The 20,442-nt window shown below is 43.2% G+C and overlaps 1 protein-coding gene across 1 annotated transcript in view; it reads right to left on the bottom strand.

Moving 5' to 3' along the window:
* The window catches only part of CRYL1 (crystallin lambda 1), a 171,657-nt gene that overhangs the window by 25,727 nt on the left and 125,488 nt on the right, over positions 1–20,442 (bottom strand). Inside the window, exons 4-5 of the mRNA XM_081129903.1 lie at positions 20,212–20,373; positions 9,091–9,285 (exon numbers count right to left, since the gene is read on the bottom strand). Coding sequence (XP_080986029.1) covers positions 9,091–9,285; positions 20,212–20,373 — 357 coding nt within the window. The remainder of the gene's footprint in view (positions 1–9,090; positions 9,286–20,211; positions 20,374–20,442) is intronic.

Genomic DNA, 20,442 nt, shown 5'->3' with positions numbered 1-20,442 from the left:
CACTGTGCACACCTCCTTCAGCCACCAGCTTTCTTGGAAGAGTCCTGCCCTCCCTTAGCCACACATCCCATGCATGGTCTCATACCTTGAGTACCATCTAGATTGGGTCCCAACCAGATGGCTGAGTCTACATTGCCTATGAATGCCTATAAATGGCCTCTACTTAACTGACCCTCATCCAGTGGTCAGAGCTGCATCCTAGGTGTGGGTTCTGATACAGCTCTGGGACTTCTTAAAATGCCAAGACCCTTGTTATCTATTCAGTGCCTCCCTATAGATGAAAAGTATCACCCTCTCTCTGAACAAAAGGCCCCTGACAGAAAGCTCTCCAAATTTAAAGCCAAGAGGGAGCAGGTCTCACTCTATTTGGAGGATGTACTGGTGAAGAAGTTGACACATCTGCTCTAAAGGGTCTGAAGTCCCCAGAGGAGTCCTGACTGAGCTGTAGCACAGAGAAGTGGGTGGAGGTAAGGAAAATGACAGTTGTGATGGGTCCATGGCAGGCTTTCGTAAACTGCACGACATGAGAGAGCTAGAGGAGTTAGAGCCAAGAGAACTCCTTAATGTCCTGGGCTGATGAACTTGCTGCCATAGACAAACCAACTCCCAGGCTCTGAGAGGCAAGAAAGACAGAGGCCAGGTGAACACAGGAACAATGGAGCTAGGGGTCTGAGCAAGGTGCAAAAGTAAGCATGCTCCATATACTGAAGGGCTGAGAGACAGTTCACTCAGCCTCATCCATACCAATGTCTGGGTATATTTCCAGGAGCTAGAACAATACAGAAATGCAGAAAAAATGTCTTAGAAAAAGTTTTTGCTGGGGTGAATTTTTGACCAGGTGGGAAAGGGCAAATGGAGATTGGGAGTTGGAAGATTCCATGTCCACTGTACCTGAACCTGAGCAGAACACAAAAGAAGGAACTACACAGAAAGAAACAACAACAACAAAAACAAAACTAGTAAAAGAAAGACAAACAAAAAAAGAAACAAAAATATAAAAGGAGACAAAACCCCACTGAACTTCACTGGAGAGATCTTTCAGACAAAAAGTCAATACAGAAACAGTGGCTCTAAATGGCACACTAGATCAGATGGATTTAATTGATATTTACAGAACATTTCACCCCAAAGCTGCAGAATATACACTCCTCTCAAGTGCACATGGGTCATTCTCAAAGATAGACCACATATTAGGAAACAAAACCAGTCTCTACAAGTTCAAGAAGATTGAAATCATATTGAACATCTCAGATCAAAAGGGCATGAAATTAGAAATCAACTACAGTAAAAACACTAAAAACATTCAAACACATGGAGGCTAAATAGCATGTTATTAAACAATGAATGGGTTACCAATAAGATCAAGAAAGAAATCAAAACTTCCTGGAAACAAATGAAAATGAACACATAACAACCCAAAATCTATGGGACACAGCAAAAGCAGGTAGTTCATAGCACTGCAGGCCTACCTCAAAAAGCAAGAAAAATTTTTAGTAAACTATCTAACCCTACAACTTAAAGGATTAGAAAGCTCCCCTGTGAAGCCGTCTGGACCAGGACTTTTGTTTGCTGTTAGTTTTTTTTATTACTGTTTCAATTTCATCAGTTGTTATTAGCCTGTTCAGGTTTTCTGATTCTTCCTGATTCAGTTTTATATGATCTCACTCATATGTGGAATCTAATAAACAAAACAGATCGAGGAACAAAATGGATCCAGAGACATAGAAGCATAGAACAGACCAATGAATCTCAGTGGGAAGGCAGGGTGAGGGAGTGGGTGGGGAAAGATTAATCAAAGAACTTATATGCATATATGCATAACGCATAGACACAGACAACAATGTGGTGAAGGCCTGTGGTAAGGGGGGATGCGGGGTGGAGGGGATCAATGGGGAAAAAAAGGGGGGACATCTGTAATACTTTCAACGATAATGGTAAATTAAAAAAGAAAAAGAGAGACAAAAATAAAAGGAGACCACGGGTCAGGCAAGGGCACAGCAGGACCCGAGTTGGGACCAGAGGTAAGACCTGCTGTGAATCCAGAAGCGATAGGAACCAATTGCCTTCCTGCAGAGTCCTGTGTAAAGCAGGGAAAGCTGTCCAGGTTGATTCCTAAAGGGAGGCCCAAGCTAGGAATGCAACAGGGAAACGGAGGTGGCTCATTTCTAGGATGTGAGGCTCAGGGCAGGGTCAGGGAAGGTGCCCAGAGATTCTCAAAGCTCAGTGTTGCCCACTGAGCAAGCCTTGCCGGCTGCCGCAAGCTAGTCCCTTACAACCACAGGCGATTCACTCTGACACTTTGTACATTATTTAAGAAAATTAAAACCCTAAACTCTTAAGTTTAAACTTTAAAATCCGTAACATGTAGAAACTCCTACAGCTGAGGGTGTGGTGTGGAGGGCAGGAGCTTGCTTCTCTCTTGGCTCCTTTTAACTCCTCTTTATATTCTGGCCCATCATTCTACATGACTCTTCTTGCCAAGTACACAGATGTTGTCACTGTCTTTACTTTACTCAAGCCTTGGCTTTTTCCTGCTGGACACGTTCCAGGGTAGCCATAGCCTGAAGCAGTGCATAGTGTCTCCAGCATTTCTCTCCAAAGAAAAACTATCACAGCCCCACCTTCCAGCTGCCTATAAGCAACTGATTGCCTTCAATGTGGTTTCTTGTGTTGAGACTCTGAAGCCACAGGAAAACTGCTGCCTCCTTGGTCTCAATATCTGTGAAATAAGTGATCGAGCTGCTCCAGTTTCTTTTTTCCATCCTCACTGCTCGGTTTTATATTGTTTTTCTTTCGAGAGTAGAAGTCCAGGTAGTGTACTTACTTGGTCACAGGGCACCTGCTCAGGGTGATACTTAAGGAAAGATGCTATCAATGGAATGATAGGGCCTCCCTAGACTGTCAGAAAAGGTCAGGCCATGGAGGCAGCATATTGTCGTAAATGTGTAAGAAGAAAACATCCTGGGGATTAATGAGAATTGGAGAACTGGACCCAGGCTAATACTAGTTTATGAAAGGAGAGAAGAACCAAAGACAGTGTACCTCCACATGGCCTCAGCATGTGTGAGGGAAATGTAAGAGGTCATGATAGTGGTAAATTTACATTTTTAGATCATCTTTTCCCCCTAAAATATGTTCGCCCAATCAACCAGTATCCTTTGTGTCACCCTCCCACTCCATAAAGGAGCTTATTGTACATTCTAACTTAAGGGTAACAATTCCTAATATGCAGGTTGCTAGTTCCCTGGCCAACAACACAAGACACGAGTGCACCTGATTCCCAGCCCTGCAGCAGGAGGAGGTGGGCTCTCAATACAAGGAGACTGCCCGTTTTGCCTCATACCCTTGAGGGACCTGCTTCTGTTCACACAGGCCCATGATTAGTAAGAGGAAACCTGAAACAAAAGACTATATGAGGGTGGCTGTTATTGTGTAGCAGCCAGTATGACAAGAAGATGCTGTCTGGGATGTGGGGAGGTCAGCTCTGGTTTGGACCAGAAACTCACATCCTCTGGGCAGTGATAGCCTTGCATTCATTTGTTCTGGTGTGTTTGTTTTATTCAAAAGTAAATTAAATATTTTTTTAATCAATGTTCACATCTTTTTGGGGTAACCAGAGGTATTCAGTGTCGTAAAACTAGGACTGAAAACCATTGCTCAAAAGTGACCATGTGAGAGCCTTTACACAAAGCAGAAAGAAGCTGGTTAGAGCTACAGGTTTATCTATTATGAGCCTGAGTCAGAGGTAAAGAGAGTCACAAACAAGAGCCATAGAGAGACAGAAAAACATGGAAGGAGAAAAGACAAATATAAGAAGGTAGAATATATGGTATCTCATTGAAATTAAGATTAAGACTGCATCAGTTGAAAGTTAAATTAGTATTTAATGTTCCATTAAGGAAGAAAAACACTGCCAATAAAACCAAGATGTTGAAATGTTAAAAAAAAAAAATGTTTATCTTAGAACAGATGAAATATAATACATGAAGACTTTGAGGCCAAGGTTTCCCTGGGCAGTGAGCCAGGACTTCTCTGACTTTAATGTGCACATGAACCTCCTAGGGAGCTTGTTAAGATGCAGACTCCGATTCTGTAGGTCCAGGATGGGACCTGAGATGCTGCACTTCCAACAAGCTCCCAGGCCCACACTGCCATCCACAAGTCCCGGATCTCACCTGGACGTCACTGGTGTAGCTAGGATGTGCGCATTTCAGCCCAGCGCTACCTCAGGGGAGACAGCTGTTGCACACAAAAGTTGTTTTAAAGGACTCAGAAAACATTGTCATCACCAATGTTATCATGATAATCCATTATATTTACTAAACTGTACTATATGTGAGGCAAGTTCTCAGGCCTAAACATATATATATAAAACCCCATCCAATCCTCATCATATCCCAGGTCATATCCATTGTCACCTCCACTTATAAATACAGACACAGAAGCACAGAGGTGGCACAGATTTGAATCCCTGCCTGTCTGTGGAATATGGATTAGACAATCTAACTTCCTGGGCTAGTGTCTTCATTTGTAAAGGCAAAAATAGCATGGTTTTAAGATTGAATGATTAGAAAATATCTGAAAATCCTAAGAAAGTAAAGTACTCTGTTAACTGAAATGATGAATAAAGGATCCCAGGTGGTTTCTGGTGTTGAGTCCTGATTCCTAGGTCACTCTCATGAATTACACTCAACAGAAACCCCAACTGCATTTACCACCAAGAGCCTCATCTATTAATATTACTACATGATCTTTGGGATCTATTTTATTACCTGAAAAAATTCCTCATACACTTGGCATCCATGTCTGAAAGTAAAGCTCAAAGAAAAAGTTCTGGAATCTCAAAGGGTCCCATCTGGGTCCCAAAGACCACCCTTCACTGACAAGAAACCATGAACTGAGCTTGTGCAGCTCAGGACTCTGGGCAACAGAGATCCAGCATAGGGATCACACTGCTCAGAAGGATGAGTAAGATCTGAGCTCAGCACTTTTCACATATCGTCACAGGCACATCAGACAAGCTGAGAACCTGTTCGTGGCCCCATGACTCATGCGTGCTCACCTCCACTTACTCACCCTCTATGGAGCAAGGATTTATGGGTAGTACAAGCTCAGCTATTGTCTGGGAGAGTTTATCACTACAATACAACTTCCTGGATTGTGCTAATTAGCTTAAGAATATCACATAAAGTCACATTCCTGGCCAACAGGATCCTGTCACCCAGTAACACAATCTTGGGTTGCTCAATTGCAGCCAGACTTGTCCATCTACCATTTCCAAGCTTACAAGGGCAGCTTCATCCTGATTCTGAAGCCAACTGGACAGGAAAAAACGGAGTGAGGTCTGTCAGACAACAATAGAACCCAGCTCCCAAATTCCCTCAGATTTTTGGGAGCCCATCTTGCTCCCAGACAGTCCCTGCCCTTGAGAAGCTGTGTGGGGACAGATTCACTCACCGGCGATGAGAAGACAGTGTGTCAAGGTCTAGGATGCAGTCAAGACAAAGTGCTTCTTATTCCTAGCACTTTCCCTTTCCCTAGAAATGAAACCTGCGGCTTGGCTCCCCTCTCGAGACCCACAGTTGACAGGCCAGCACAGGAGCCTCCCTGCCCTATCTTTCTTAAAATTTCTCTTTCATGCTTGGTTGCAAGTATTAAAATATGCCCTCTAGAGTTAGTAAGTGAAGTTGAAAACAGAAAAACCAATGAGAAAGTCAATGAAACAAAAAATTGCACCTTCAAAAAAAATCAACAAAATTGATAAAACTCTAGAAAGAGACAAGGATAAAGAGAGAGCTGACACAACACCACATCAGGAATGAAACCAGGGCCATCACTACAGACCCTGCAGCCACTGAAAGGATAATAAGAGAGTTCCACCAACAACTTTATACTCATAAATTCCACAACTCAGAAGAAATGGACCAATTTCTCAAAAACCACAAACAACCAAAACTCAACCAAGATGAAACAGAAAACCTGAATGGTTCTAGAACCATTAAAGAGGTGGAGTTTGTAATTAAAAACCTCCTGAAAAAAAACTCTCCAGGTTTAGGTGGTTTCACTGGAGAATTCTAACAAACAAAGAATAATTAACAAAAACTTTACAATCTCTTCCTGAAAATAGGACAGAAAACTTCCCAACTCATTTTATACATTATCACCTTAATATCTATGTAGTATTGCCTTCATATCAAAATAAAACAAAGATAGTAAAACAAGAAAGAAAACTACAGACCAGTATCTCTTCTGAACTTAGATGCAAAATATTCTCAACATAAGCAAACTGAATCCAGCAATGTCTAAAAAGAATGACACACCAAGACCAAGTGGGATTTATTCCAGGCACGCAAGGCTGTTCAACATGGGAATGTCAATCAAAGTATCCTCTGCATCAACAGAGTTAGCAAGTGGCAAAGCAGCTTCCTCTGCTTCTCTGACACCCATATCAGGACACCTCCAGGGCTGGGTGGAAATGCAGGCTGTCATTTGGGGCAGGCCCCTGCCTGTCCCACTCCAGCTCAGACACCAATGTGGAGGTGGGGCCCCTGGAAATCCATGGTTGGATTAGGTTTGTGCTGCTGTTTACACAGCCAATAGGGAACAGCACTCCTTGATCCATTGCTGACCAGCACCTAAAAAGTCAGGGCAGAAGCACACAGGCCCCTATCTACTATATAAGATGCCTTAAGAGCTTTGGAATCAAGTCATCTTGTATTTTTCCCACCCAGGCTGGATAGCATACCAGCCCTGGCTGGGGTCAAAGAGAAAATTCTCTGCCAAATTTCAACATGCTTTGTGAATCCAGAAAGTAATGAACCAGAGGCACCCATGTGAGTCCTTGAATAGGGCAACTCCTGCTCATCTCAGCTCGCTCCGCTCACCACATCGAGGCTGAGCCTCACAGGGGCTTCCAACCACACATGAAACCCCTCCCAGAAAGATCATGTCATGAAAATATAAAGTTTGCAAGGTCTTTTGACCTTTTTAACTTAAAATATATACAAAAATCTTCGGTTTTTACTGTAAAAGTTCCCAGATTCAGCTCCTTTTTACAATAAAGCTGCCCCTAAATGTCTTGAGATTAATTTGGAACACTCCAAATCTAATCAAGTTTAACTGGCTCTGAAATTGTGAGTCAAAGGGGTGTCATCTAAGCCCAGCCCTGGCTGGCTCCATGCACACATTGTGCAAAGATGTGCAAAGATGAAGGGGTGGCTCTGAGGGGACATTCTCACCTTTCCTGACTCAATACCTGAAGTGGAAACAGACCCCCAAGAAGCAAAGGTTTTCTTTCAAGAAATTCATGCAATAATGTCAAGAATCCTTAAACCAGTCCCCCTAATACGCAGAAACATTGATCCACTCTTCCCAGAGGGAGTGAGGAAGGGGGTGATATCTCTATTGGGGTGTAGGAATCACAAGTGGCCATGTGCTCAACAAGATGTATCCTGCACTGGTGGAGTGAGACCCACAACTTCTCTGCCCTTGTAAGCAACTACTATGGGAACAGGTGCATGTCTAGTGTGCTAGTGGCCCTCTCGTGTCTGGGAGGCCAAAGAAGCAGCTGTCCCTGAGTAATGATAGCAAAAGCAGGTGCAATACCTCCTTCCATATTTCCTCCCCTTGAAACCTGACCCCCATAGGAGAGACACTTCACTATCACTGTAAGTCTTCCCAGCAGAGCTCAGGGATGCTCTATAGCTCTTCTGTTCCACCCTCACCCCAACCTGGACAGAGAGACCTGTGGTTTCTAGATCTGCCTTCATTCTCACTGTCTGAATATCAACTTTATTTATTTTTTAAAAATTATTTTAATCTTCACCCAAGGATTTTTTAAAAATTTATTTGAGAGAGAGAGGAAGGGGGAAAGAGAGAGAGAAACAGTGCTGTCTCCGGACCAAGAATTGAACCTGCAATGTAAGTATATGCACTGACCAGGACTCAAACCGGCAACCTTTTGGTACACAGAACAACACTCCAGCAAACTGAGCCACTCGGCCAAAGCTCAACTTTATTTTTTTTAAAGTGAATTATCTCCAAGACGTCCACCGAAGACAGTTCTTTGAGTTCTATCCACACTTTCTTAATCTCATTTCTGTAGCCTCTTCTCATTTTGTCACATTCACACTGTATCCCGTGGGATCTCAGCACTAGGTTCCTATGGGAACTCCATGCATGGGCATCCCACAGCAATCACTGCAGAGACACATGCAGGATTCCCTTTCTCAGGTGTATCATCCCCGAAAACCAGCAGACCACACTGTCTGTCATTAGCCCCTGGAGACCGGAAAGTTGAAAGAAGGGTGGGCAAAATGAGGCAATAACTGACAGAGCAGCCAAATTCCATGACCACTCCACCTTCCCACCTCTCCAACCAGTGAAGAGGACAGCAGAATCCTCCATGGCTCTTCTCACAATGTTTTACTGTTATATTGAATTTTTCTTGTGCCTATTATATTGTTCCCCTACTCTAGATAAGTGGAAATATTTTAAATAGCTCTCCAAAGGGGTGCTTTTAGTTCAGTGTTTCTTTCAAATGTCCTATCACCAACTGATGTTCAAAGACATTCTAAAATTGCTAAGAAATTAAAACTGCAAACTTCTGAAACTTTTTTCCTTCTGAAAATGATAACACTGGGGGCACGGGGTCTGAGTCTATGGGAAATGCAGCATGTGACCCAGAGACAGTTATATGATAATGGTAAGTAGGGTCAAGAAACAGTCTATCACCTTGTCCGATATCAGATGATTCCGTGTAACAGTATCTTTGAAACAATGAATGCTGTGCTGACGGTTTATTTTCGTTGCCTTTTCACTGCACCTGAGAGAACAGCTAGCAGTCTCCAGTGAGGAAACCTGACTGCAGCCATGGCACCCAGGAAGCTGTTTCCATTCTGCCTCCCCTCTCAGCTAGTAACCATCCCCAATCCCACCCCTTGCTCATCTGCTCTTCTGCCTCTACTCACATTGGCCCGGCTTCTGCTCCCCACTTCCACCCTCCACCCATCAAGCTCATCCCTTGGCTACTTCCACCCTCCCTCAGACTGTCCCTACTACTGTCCCCACTGACCGGAGCAGCCCAAGTACCTGCACCAGCCTCCAGGCCTCGCTGATGACCGCAAACTGGAGGCGATTCAGGACAAATCCGTCGACCTCCCTCAGGATCCTGACAGGGGACTGTCTGATCTTCTGCATCAGGGTGTGGGTCCTGTCCACTGTCGCAGGGGCTGTCTCTGGGTGTGGGACCAACTCCACCAGCGGGACAAAATACGGGGGATTCACCTTATGAGACAGGAGTGAAGACAGTCAACAGATAGCTCCAGAGTTTGGGCATCATTCTGCAGACCCTGTTCACCCATGTCAGATGGTCAGATTCCTCTGGGAAGGGCCTTGGACTCAGCTCCCAGTGACAGCAAACTTGAGAAACAGAGTACTAATTCACAAAGGAGAAAGAAAAAGAAGGAACTCCAGCACCAGACTGCATGGTTTTGTTTAAAGAAGCATGTCCAATAAAGGAGTTGAAATTTAGAGGTTCAGACCACCATCCTGTCCATTACATCCATTCCCAAACCCCTGATCTCTAGGGGATTTCACTGCTATCAGTTGTATAGACTTCACACCAACCCAGCCACCCTGCTGAGCCACCTCTTCTCAGGACAGTCACTATAGGTCCTGCAATTCTACTGTGTCCATTAGAAAAGACTGACAGGATCTTCCAAAACTTTGGCTTTTCCTTAACTTTCCCATGTTGAGTTTCAAACAGCAGCCTCCCCAGTTGAACCTCACCTATAAATTGCACAGCCCCGGAACCCCTCCACAGCCTAGACCTGGGTTCACAATGTAGGACAGAAGAGTCTGTCCTCAGGAGCAGGTCCTGACGGAAATGCTTGTTCAGCCCAATACTGAAATATTTGGCTCTGGTTTTCTTGGTTGACTTTGAGGAACCATTCTTGAAGATTCCCAGAGAGAATTATCAGATGTCCATAGATAGCACTGCTGAACACAACCCGATACCTCACACACTGCAGTAAACTTTCCCAAGCGTTGCTTGTAGATTGTTTTTCCTTTATACATGGGTGAAAATTGGTAGAACCTCATGTTACCAAATAACTACAAGAAGTACCCATTTTAAAATGACTCCAACAGAAAAGGAAAACAAAATGTATTTCTCCTAGGACACTGTGTAGAAGACGTGGCTGGTCCACACATAGCTATACTTCAAAGGCTCTTGCTCTCAGCCTGACTTGGTCACAGTTGCTCAGCGCTCTTAGAAAATGACAGAGGATGGTACCTGTTTTCAAAATAAATTGTAAATCAATGCCTCACCTCAATTACTTGTCTCCTGCCTTAATCACTGAATTCTTATAAAAACATTTCACCTTTTTTAAAGATCAGAATGATAAGAACTGGAAGTGTGTCTGTGTCAGATGAGCTTTTATCTCACTGTACAGCAGGGATGCTGGGCTCAGGGTTTCTTCAGTGTTGTAAGCTTCATGTAGCAAAACACAGATGCAGTCAAACAGTTAAAAAGCATTTTCAAATGAACTTGCTAGTTCCCTATCTCCATCCTCCTCTCAGACTCTCCTCCTGCCCAAGCTCTCTCTGGGTGATGGTGCTCCAGGCTGCACCCATGGCCTCCCTGTGTCCAGACTTTCCAGGAGGGCTTATCAGCTCCTAGGGCTTGAGTACCACCAAGATGCTGAGACCTTACACAGAGCACAGCTCCCACTCCAGGCCTACAGTTACAGTTGTGCACTGGACACTTCCTCAGACATCTCACAACCTGTCATAAACTCATGTCTCTCTACTCCAACACCTGTTCCTCTTCCTAGCTTCCCATCTTGATAAGAACACCCAACTTAGTACCACAAGAAGCATCCTTGGTCCCTACCTCTCTCCCTTACCTCACCCACTTTCCATTAGTGACAAAAGTCTTCTCAATTACATTCACATCTCTCAAAAAAATCCATTTCCTCTGCTATATGCTTAGCTCGGGCCATCACTTCCAACTTGGGTTCTGACACTCTCCTTTCCTCACTGGCCTCCTCCTGCAGATTTCCTGTCACTACCAGGGTGACCCTTTGTAAGGTGGAGCTGTGAAATCCACAGAGACAGAAAGTACAGAAAGGAGAATGGTGGCTGTCAAGGGATTTGGGAGGGAAATTGGGAGTTGTTTTATGGGGACAGAGTTTCAGTTTTGCAAGATGAAAAGAGTTCTTGAGATGGATGGTGGTGATGGTTGTACAACAGTGTGAATGTACTCAATGTCATCGAACTGAACACTTAAAATGGTTAAAGTGGTAAATGTTATGTGTATTTTATCACAATGAAATTTTTTTTTAAATTAAAAGCAGAGCACTGGCAGGTTTTGCTCAGTGGTTAGAGCGTCGCCCCGCGCACCAAAGGTTGTGGGTTCAATTCCCAGTCAAGGGCATGTACCTGGGTTGCAGGCTTGATCCCCGGCCTGGTTGGGCATGTGTGGAAGGCAACCAATCAGTGTGTCTCTTTCACAGCGATATTTCTCTCTCCACCCCCTTCCACACTCTCCAACTCTCTCTAAAAATCAATGGAAAAATATCCTCAGGTGAGGATTAACAAAAACAAAACAAAACAAAATAACAACAATATTAAAAGCAGGACCCTGCCCTAGCTGGTTTTGCTCAGTGGTTAGAGTGTCTCCCCACAGACTGAGGCGTCCCAGGTTCAATTTCAGCCAAGGGCACATACCTCAGTTGCAGGCTCAATCCTCAGTCCTGGTTGGGGCGCATGTGGGAGGCAACCAATCGATGTGTCTCTCTCACATTGATGTTTCTCTCTCTCCCCCTCCCTTCCACTCTCTCTGAAAAGCAATGGAAAGAATATCCTCAGGTGAGGATTTTTAAAAAGTTAAAAAATAAAAAATATATTAAAACAGGACCCTGATCACACCACCTCAGCTCAGAGTCCTGCAGCAATTCCCCAGCACCCACTATAAAAGTCACAGCTACATGCATCCACCCTTTGTTGTGTCCCCAGGCTCAAGCTGATAGGCCACTGGCAAAGGACCTTCAGGTGCCTGTGGGCCTGGATGGGGTCATTCTTGCCACAGTACCTCCTCCTATGACAAGGAAACTTAATCTCTATTTCACACTCAAGAAGGATCCTGACAATCACGACAGGTACCCCTTAAATTTAACATGGTACAGTTGAGAGGAGAAGAAGGAAGAGGAGAGAAAACCACTGTAAGTGATTTCACTAAAAATGAAAGAATGTCTACTTCCTGAAATGTTCTTCCCTTTCTGACAGGGACACAGAACTGGCTTTCTGCTGTTGGTCTACGAGGAAGACAGAGAAATAGCCCCTCAAGAAATGGAGAAAACAAAAGAGAAAAGGAAGTGATTTCTTTAAAGGTTAGGCACACTGGTCCCCCGGCTGAGCCATGTTGGAGGCATAAGAGGGGACTGTGGCCCAGCTGGGCGGCACAGGGAGCTTTTTTCCATTCACCTCATGAAAAGCCTTGCCCAAATCTGGAACACAGCCGGGGGCATGTGATCCTGCGATAGCACAGCCCAGACACAGAGGCCTGTTTATTCTCTCTGCAGCTGATTAAAGAAGTTAACCTCACAGAGGAAAGGTAGCCTATCCCTTCTCCAAAAGATCCACTCACACCCCCACAGTGAAAGCACTCCTGTACAGGTGAACTCCTCCTCCTCTTACAATATGGGTACAGAAATGATGGGGTTCTTGTTTACAGCTGGTTTGGAGGATTTCATCTCAGTATTTTGATAATTTAATGTTTGTCCTCCACAGAGAGAACAAACAAAAGCAGCCCCTGTGACCAGGGAGCTGGCAATCTGGAACAGGCAGCAATGTGCAGTGTGCAGGACACAGAGACACACGCACTCTCCATACATAGCACACCCAGAAATGGACCATTCCAATGACCACCTGCAAGAGGACAAATAGGCTCAGGTTCAGGGGGGGCAGTGCAGCAGAAAAGGTGCATGCATGGCAGGGAGTGCTGGATGGGAGCACCCTGGACATCTGTGCAGGCACACCTGATTGAATCCCAGCAGCAGTCCAGCTCTGGCATGACTGGTACCTAGGTTAGAGCTGTGACTTTGGGAGCTGCTCCCACTCAGAGCCAAAATCCCTGCGGGCTGACGTGTGTCCTTCCAAGGCATTCCCATCTATGGAGCATCTGTAAGATGCAGGGCAACGCCAAGAGCCCTGGATGCACAAACAAGGCCCCATAAGCTCAACAGGACCATCACATCCTCAACTGCAATAAGAAAGGAAAAAGAGAAAACCTTTATTATAAAGTACGGCTGAAACTATTGGTGGAAACCTAGGCTGTCTTGATGGACTGCTAACATAGATTCTAGGCACCAAGAGAGACTATGCCAAACTAAACCTTCAGACAGTCATTGGCAAACACTGCCCCACATGGCCATCACCAAGCCCTCTACACCTCTACAGGAAGGACAGGCAGACTGGGAAAGGCAGTATAAAAACATCAGATAGAAAGCATGTTGGGACACAGAAAATGGTTGTATCATCCATCTCCCCTCTTGCTGAGCCTGTTACTTTTCCCTCTCTCAATCCCATTTCAACTCCTGGGTGCTGAGAGAGCACAAACACCTACCAGTGCTGAGAGGCCCACTGGAAAGGTGCCCAAGAGAATATTTGTGATCTCAAAACTCACTGGAAGGTGACCTTTTTGTGCAAGGCTGGAGACAGCAATCTTTCAGGACATGAACAGCTTCCTCTTCCTTTATCCTGTTTCCTGCCCAGGTAGAGGAACCCAGTGAAGGGCACCGAGCTGAGGGCAGGTGCATGTAAGCTGACGCTCTGACCTGCTCCTGTCTGGCAGCAGTGCTGAACAGAAAACCCTGCAACTCCTCAAAGGTCACCAATGGGTCCTGGCCGGTGTGACTCGGTGGTTAAAGCTTCGTCCTACATACCAAAGGGTCACAGGTTTGATTCTTGGTCAAGGGCAGGTACCTGGATTGCAGGTTCAATCCCTGGCCTCAGTAGGGGAGAGTATGGGAGGCAACCAATCAACGTGTCTCTCTCACATCCATGTTTCTCTCTCTCTCTCTCCCTCTTTCTCTCTCCCTCCCTTCCACTCTCTGTAAAAATTAATAGAAAAAATATTCTCCAGTGAGGATTAACAACAATAAAAAATGGTTACCAACAGTTCTGGGTTCTGTAGGTTCTCCCAGTCCAGCTAAGGTTGAATTATCCAAGATGCTTTCTGTCCTTTCTAGAGGTCAGTGGAATGATCAAAAGGTGAATTTTTCACCAGCACAGAAGGAAAACAGGATAAAATTGCAAAGAGTGTCAACCTCAGTGCTTTGATTTGCTTTATTTTTTAAAATTTATCTTTATTGTTAAAAGCATTACAAATGTCACCTTTATCTCCCCCACAGAAACCCTCCACCCTACTCCCAACCCCTCCCCAGGTCTTCACTACACTACTGTGTCCATGGGTTATGAATATATGCATATAAGTTCCCAGATTAATCTCTCCCCACCCAGACCTGCCTTCTCTTTGCGATTCCTCAGTCTGTACCATGCTTCTACATCTCTGGATATATTTTGTTCATCGGTTTATTTTGTTCATTAGGTCCACATATGAGTAAGATCATGTTACACTGGTCTCTCTCTGGCTGGCTTATTTCACTTAGCAAAATACTCTCCAGGTCCCACCATGCTCCCTCAAAGGGTAAAGGATCCTTCATTTTTACAGCTCCATAGTATTCTAAGGTGTAAATGTTCAAGAAGGTGCTTGATATGATTTCAATCTTCTTGAACTTGTAGAGACTTGTCTCATATCCTAACATGTGGTCTATCTTTGAGAATGTCCCATGTACACTTGAGGAGAATGTATATTCTGCAGTTTTGGGGTAAAATGTTTTGTAAATGTCATCTAAATCTATCTAATCTAGTGTGTCATTTAGGGTCACTGTTTTCCTTGGTTTTTGTCTGGAAGATCTGTCCAGTAAAGTCAGTGGGGTGAGCCAGTGGGGTGTTAAAGTCCCCTACTGTGAATGTATTGCTGTTGATCTCTCCCTTAAAGTCTTCTAGAAATTCTTTTTTCAGCCCATGTGAGTCTTTTGTTATGAGGTGGGTTCTCTTGTAGACAGCATATATTTGGGTCATGTTTTCTTATCCATTCAGCCACCCTACGTCTTTTGATTGAAACATCTAATCCATTTACATTTAAGGTTCTTATTTGATATGTACTTATCTATTGCCATTTTATTTCTTTATGCCTATGTTTCTCTTTCTATTTCTGCTTCTTATTACAACAGTCCCTTTAACACTTCTTGCAATGCTGGTTTGGTGGTGGTAAACTCCTTTAGCCTTTGTTTTTAACCTAGGAAGCTCTTTATTTCACCATCTATTTTGAATGATAGGCTTGCTGGACAGAGTAGTCTTGGTTTCAGGTCCTTGCTTTTTATTACGTTGAATACTTCATGCCATCCCCTTCTGGCCTGCAGAGTTTCTGTTGAGATATCGGCTGACAGCCTTATGGGAGCTCCTTTGTAGGTAATAGATTGCTTTTTTCTTGCTGCCTTTAATATTCTCTCTTTGTCCTGAATTTTTGGCATTTTAATTATGATTTGTCTGGGCGTGGGCCTTTGGGTTCTTCTTGCTTGGGGTTCTCTGTGCCTCCTGAACTTGTGTGTCTTTTACCTTGTCTATGTTAGGGAATTTTTCCACCATTATTTCATCAAACAGGTTCTCTAACCCTCGCTTACTTTCGACCTCCTCTGGCATTCCTATAATATGAATATTGTTACATTTCATGCCCCACATCTCCCTTAAACTGTCCTCATGGTTTTTAAGTGTTTTTTTCTTTTTGGTTCTCTGATTGAGTGATTTTTTTCTACCCTGTCTTCAAATTTGCTGATCCAAACATCAGTTTCCCCTAATTTGCTGTTTATTCCTTCCAATGTACGTTTTATTCCTACTATGTCATTCTTAATTTCCTTCATAGCTTCCATATCTTTTCTCATGCAGCTGAGCATCCTTATGATCAGTATTCTGAACTCTGAATTTGATAGACTGCTTATCTCCATTTCTTCTGGAGACTTCTCTTGTTCTTTCATTTGGGGCTTGTTTTTTTGTCTCCCCATTTTGGTTGCATGTTTGGATTTGTTTCTATGTATTAGGTAAATCTGCTAGGACTCCCAGTGTTTTAGATGGTCTCTGGTGCAGGCCAATGTCAAATGTTCTTTGTGACTGGCCTTGAGTACCCTGAGTACCCTGTTTGGCGCTATCAACAAATATACGGCTTGTGGTCCCATCTGCTGGGGCTGGGTGCATTTGGAATGGATCAAGATGTGCAACATGGTTTGCTTTTCTAAGACCCTGGGTCCAGAAGCAAATCAGGCAAAGAATCAAAGCACCCAGAGGTTGACCTTATTCAGTGTCTTAATGAGCCTCAGGCTCTAGGAACTCCACAAAGTGGGGCTAGAGGCTTTCCAACAGGGTGGGGTAATAGCTTACCCCCCTCCCCACCCCCTAGGCAAAAGCTGCTTGAACAGTAAATATCTGCCAGAGAAAGATATCCTCACCCTGGGGAAATGACTCAGCAGAGGAATCCACATAGCTGCCCTCTAAGCTATATTCCCCAAGCCAGCATCCCTAGATTCTCCTCACACAGCTCTAGTTCACTCTGCCCTTTCTCTGCTAGAGCCTAAGGTGAGTGGTTGCACACGAAACTTTGTGTATTGGCTCTTTAAAAGGGTGCCTGCATTTTCAGCTCTATCTCCCTCAAACACAGACACCCTGCTGCTTTTCACAGCCAGATGTTATGTGGGCATCTTTCTCAGATCTGGTGCTCTGAGCTGGGAAGCCCAACTTGGGGTTTAGGCCCAAGAATTCTCAGTGGGAACCCCCATAGCTGAGATATCCCACTGAACCTTCAGCTGCTGCCTGTGGGAGCACAGCCAGTCCTAGCATGCCTCCACACTTCCTACCAGTCTCTATGTGGTCTCTACTTTATGTGCTTGGTTATGAGGGTGCTCTCCAGCTACTCTTCAGCTGATTATTCAGAATGGTTTTCCTATATTTTAGTTGTAATTCCAGTTTGATCTTGGAGAGTGTCAGTGTAGTTTCTACTCAATCAGCCGCCATCTTGGATTCTCCCTTGATTTGTTTTGGTTAATGTCCTTTGGGTTTAAAATAATGTATAAAAGTAATGTGAGGTTGCCCTGGCCAGTGTGGCTCAGTTGCGAGAGCACTGATTGTCTGTCAAGGGCAGGTATCTGGGTTGCAGGTCTGATCCCTGTCCCCATCAGGGTTCGTGTAGGAGGAAACAATTGATATGTCTCAGTCACATCAATGTTTCTCTCTCTTTCTCTCTCTCTCCCTTCCACTCTCTCTAAAAATCAATGGAAAAAATATCCTCATTCCTTGGGCGAGAATTGAACAAAAGCAAAAAAAAGAAATGGGTCCATGAATAAAACATAAGTCAAGAAACAAAAATAATGTCAACAAACAAGTGCTAGTGAGGATGAGAAGAAAAGGGAACCCTTGTGCACTGTTGCAAATTGGTGCTACCTGATTCTATCTGATTTGCCCAGCCTCTTAGTGTAGCCTCTCCCTAGCCTTAACCTCCAAAGGCCTAGTCGTTCTAAGGATGTGGCCATCATCCTATACTGTTATACTTCTGATGACCTGAGCTAAGCTAGCCTTTCTGTCCTAAAAGATCATCTAGGTTCTCCAAGGTCATGCTGAGCTCACAGTTGGGACTCAAACATCCTTCAAGTGATCCATGACTTCCCTCTCTGATTCTTCACTCAAACACATTAATCAAGATGATGCATTGAGTGCTTGCGTGCCAACTTTAAACTCATTATCCAATATGCCTCATAATACACTTCTGGTGAATAAGTTTGCCCAGATAATTACAACTGACGGGTGGACAGGAACCAACAAGAAGGAGGCGTTCCTACTGAACTGAAATCTTAGGTGTGGGATTCAGAATCTCCATTTTAGCTAAACTTATCCTACATAGTATAAGTGAAAAATCTATAAAATCCTACTCAATGTACAAATTATTTTCATGTAGACTGTTCTTTGATAAGGGAGTTATTGGTTTAGTATTCTCTCTCCTCAGCAGGACAGTGAGTTACTTGAGGGAAAAAGTCTATAAGGAATGCTCATTCCATCCCATTATGCTTTAGGTACATAGATACAATCCTAAAAATTTGTGGATAAAATTCTTTTTAAAAATGCTAGTCTTTTACAACTCTCTAAATACAATCCCATTTACCATTGTAACAAAAAAATTAAGATACTTAGGAATAAACTTAACCAAGGAGGTAAAAGACCTGTACTCGGAAAACTACAGAACATTGAAAAAGAGACAGAATAAGATATAAACAAGTGGAAGAATAAACTGTGTTCATGGATTGGTAGAATCAACATCATTAAAATGTTGATGTTGCTACCCAAAGCAATCTGTAAATTTAATGCAATCCTTATTAAAATGCCAACAGCATACTTCACAGATCTAGAACAAATACTCTAAAAATTTATATGGAACCAAAAAAGACTCTGAAGAGCCGCAGCAATCTTGAGAAAGAAGAACAAAGTTGGAGGGATCACAGTACCGGATAACAAGCTGTACTACAAAGTCACTTGTAATCAAAACAGCCTGGTACTGCAACAAGAACAGGCATATAGATCAATGGAACAGAACAGAGAACCCAGAAATGGACCCAAGCCATTATGCTCAATAAATATTTGATAAAGAAAGCAAGAACATACAATGGAGTAAAGACAGTCTCTTCAATAAATGATGTTGGGGAAAATGGACAAGTACATGCAAAAAAATGAAACTAGACGACCGACTTATACCATACACAAGAATAAACTCAAAATGGATAAAAGACTTAAATGTAAGATGTGAAACCATAAAATCCTAGAAGAAAACATAGGCAGCAAAATATCAGAAATCTCACATAGCAGAATTTTCACTGATACAATGCCTAGGGCAAGAGAAACAAAGGAAAAAATAAACAAATGGGACTACATCAAAATAAAAAGCTTCTGCACTGCAAAAGAAACGAGCATCAAAATAAAAAGTGAACCCACTTTATGGGAGAACATATTTGCCAATGGTACATCTCATAAGGGGTTGATTTCCAAAATATATAAAGTACTCATACAACTCAACAAAAGGAAGACAACCCAATTAAAAAATGGGCAGAGGACCTTAAGAGACACTTCTCAAAGAAGACATACAAATGGCCAAAAGACATATGAAAAAGTGCTCAAAGTGACTAATTATCAGAAAGATGCAAATTAAAACAACAATGAGGTACCACCTCACACTTGCCAGAATGGCTACCATTAATAAATCAACAAACAACAAGTGCCAGTGAGGATGTGGAGAAAATGGAACCATAGTACACTGCTGGTGGGAATGCAGACTGGTACAACTACTATGGAAAAGTATGTAGAGTTTCCTCAAAAAATTAAAAATTGACCTGCCATTTGACCCAGTGATCCTACTTCTAGGAATATATCCTTAGATACCCTAAACACCAATCAGAAAGAACTTATGCACCCCTATGTTCATAGCAGCACAATTTACAATAGCTAAGATCTGGAAACAGTCCAAGTGCCCATCAGGAGATGGGTTAAAATACAGTGGCACATTTACACAATGGAATACTATGCAGCTATTAAAAAAAGGAGGATCTCTTACCCTTTGAGACAGCATGGAGGGACCTGGAGAGTATTATGCTAAGCGAAATAAGCCAGTCAGAGAAAGGAAAGTATCACATGATCTCACTTCTATGGGACTATAATGAACAAAATAAAGTGATGAACAAAAAAGATCCAGAGACACTGAAGCATGCAACAGACTGACATATTTCAGGGGGTGGTGGAGGGTGAACCAATGAATTTATATGTATGTATGCATAGCCCATGGACAGACAATAGTGTGGGGAAGGCCTAAGGAGGAGGTGGGAGCAGGGTGGAGTGGGTCAATGGGGCACATCTGTAATACTTTCAACAATAAAGATAAATTAAAAAAATAATCAAAATTAATATGCTAAAAACCATTAAATTGTACAATTTGAATTGTGTGGTACATGAATTATATTTCAACAAAGCAGTTAAAAAATATTAGTGGATTAAACAAAATGTTGCTCCCCAAAAGCATAATGAGATATGATCAATATCCATGTTTGACATACTCACAGGATGAGCCACAATGCACTGCTTCACATGCACCAATCCAGCAAACAGCTGGGAAGGCAATAGGCACGAGGTGGAGCTGCTGAGGACAACATCATCACCAATGATTCCATCTAACTGAGCAAAAATCTTCTTTTTCAATTGTAGGTCTTCTGGAACACATTCCTGAGAAGGACATACACAAATCACTACTCATGACCACTGCACTCGGGCCCTGAGCAAATCATCTCAAGT

The sequence above is a fragment of the Miniopterus schreibersii genome, assembly GCF_964146895.1.
Source record: "Miniopterus schreibersii genome assembly, chromosome: 2".
In the NCBI taxonomy this organism is placed as follows: Eukaryota; Metazoa; Chordata; class Mammalia; order Chiroptera; family Miniopteridae; genus Miniopterus; species Miniopterus schreibersii.
This window is presented reverse-complemented; position numbering and strand designations above follow the sequence as displayed.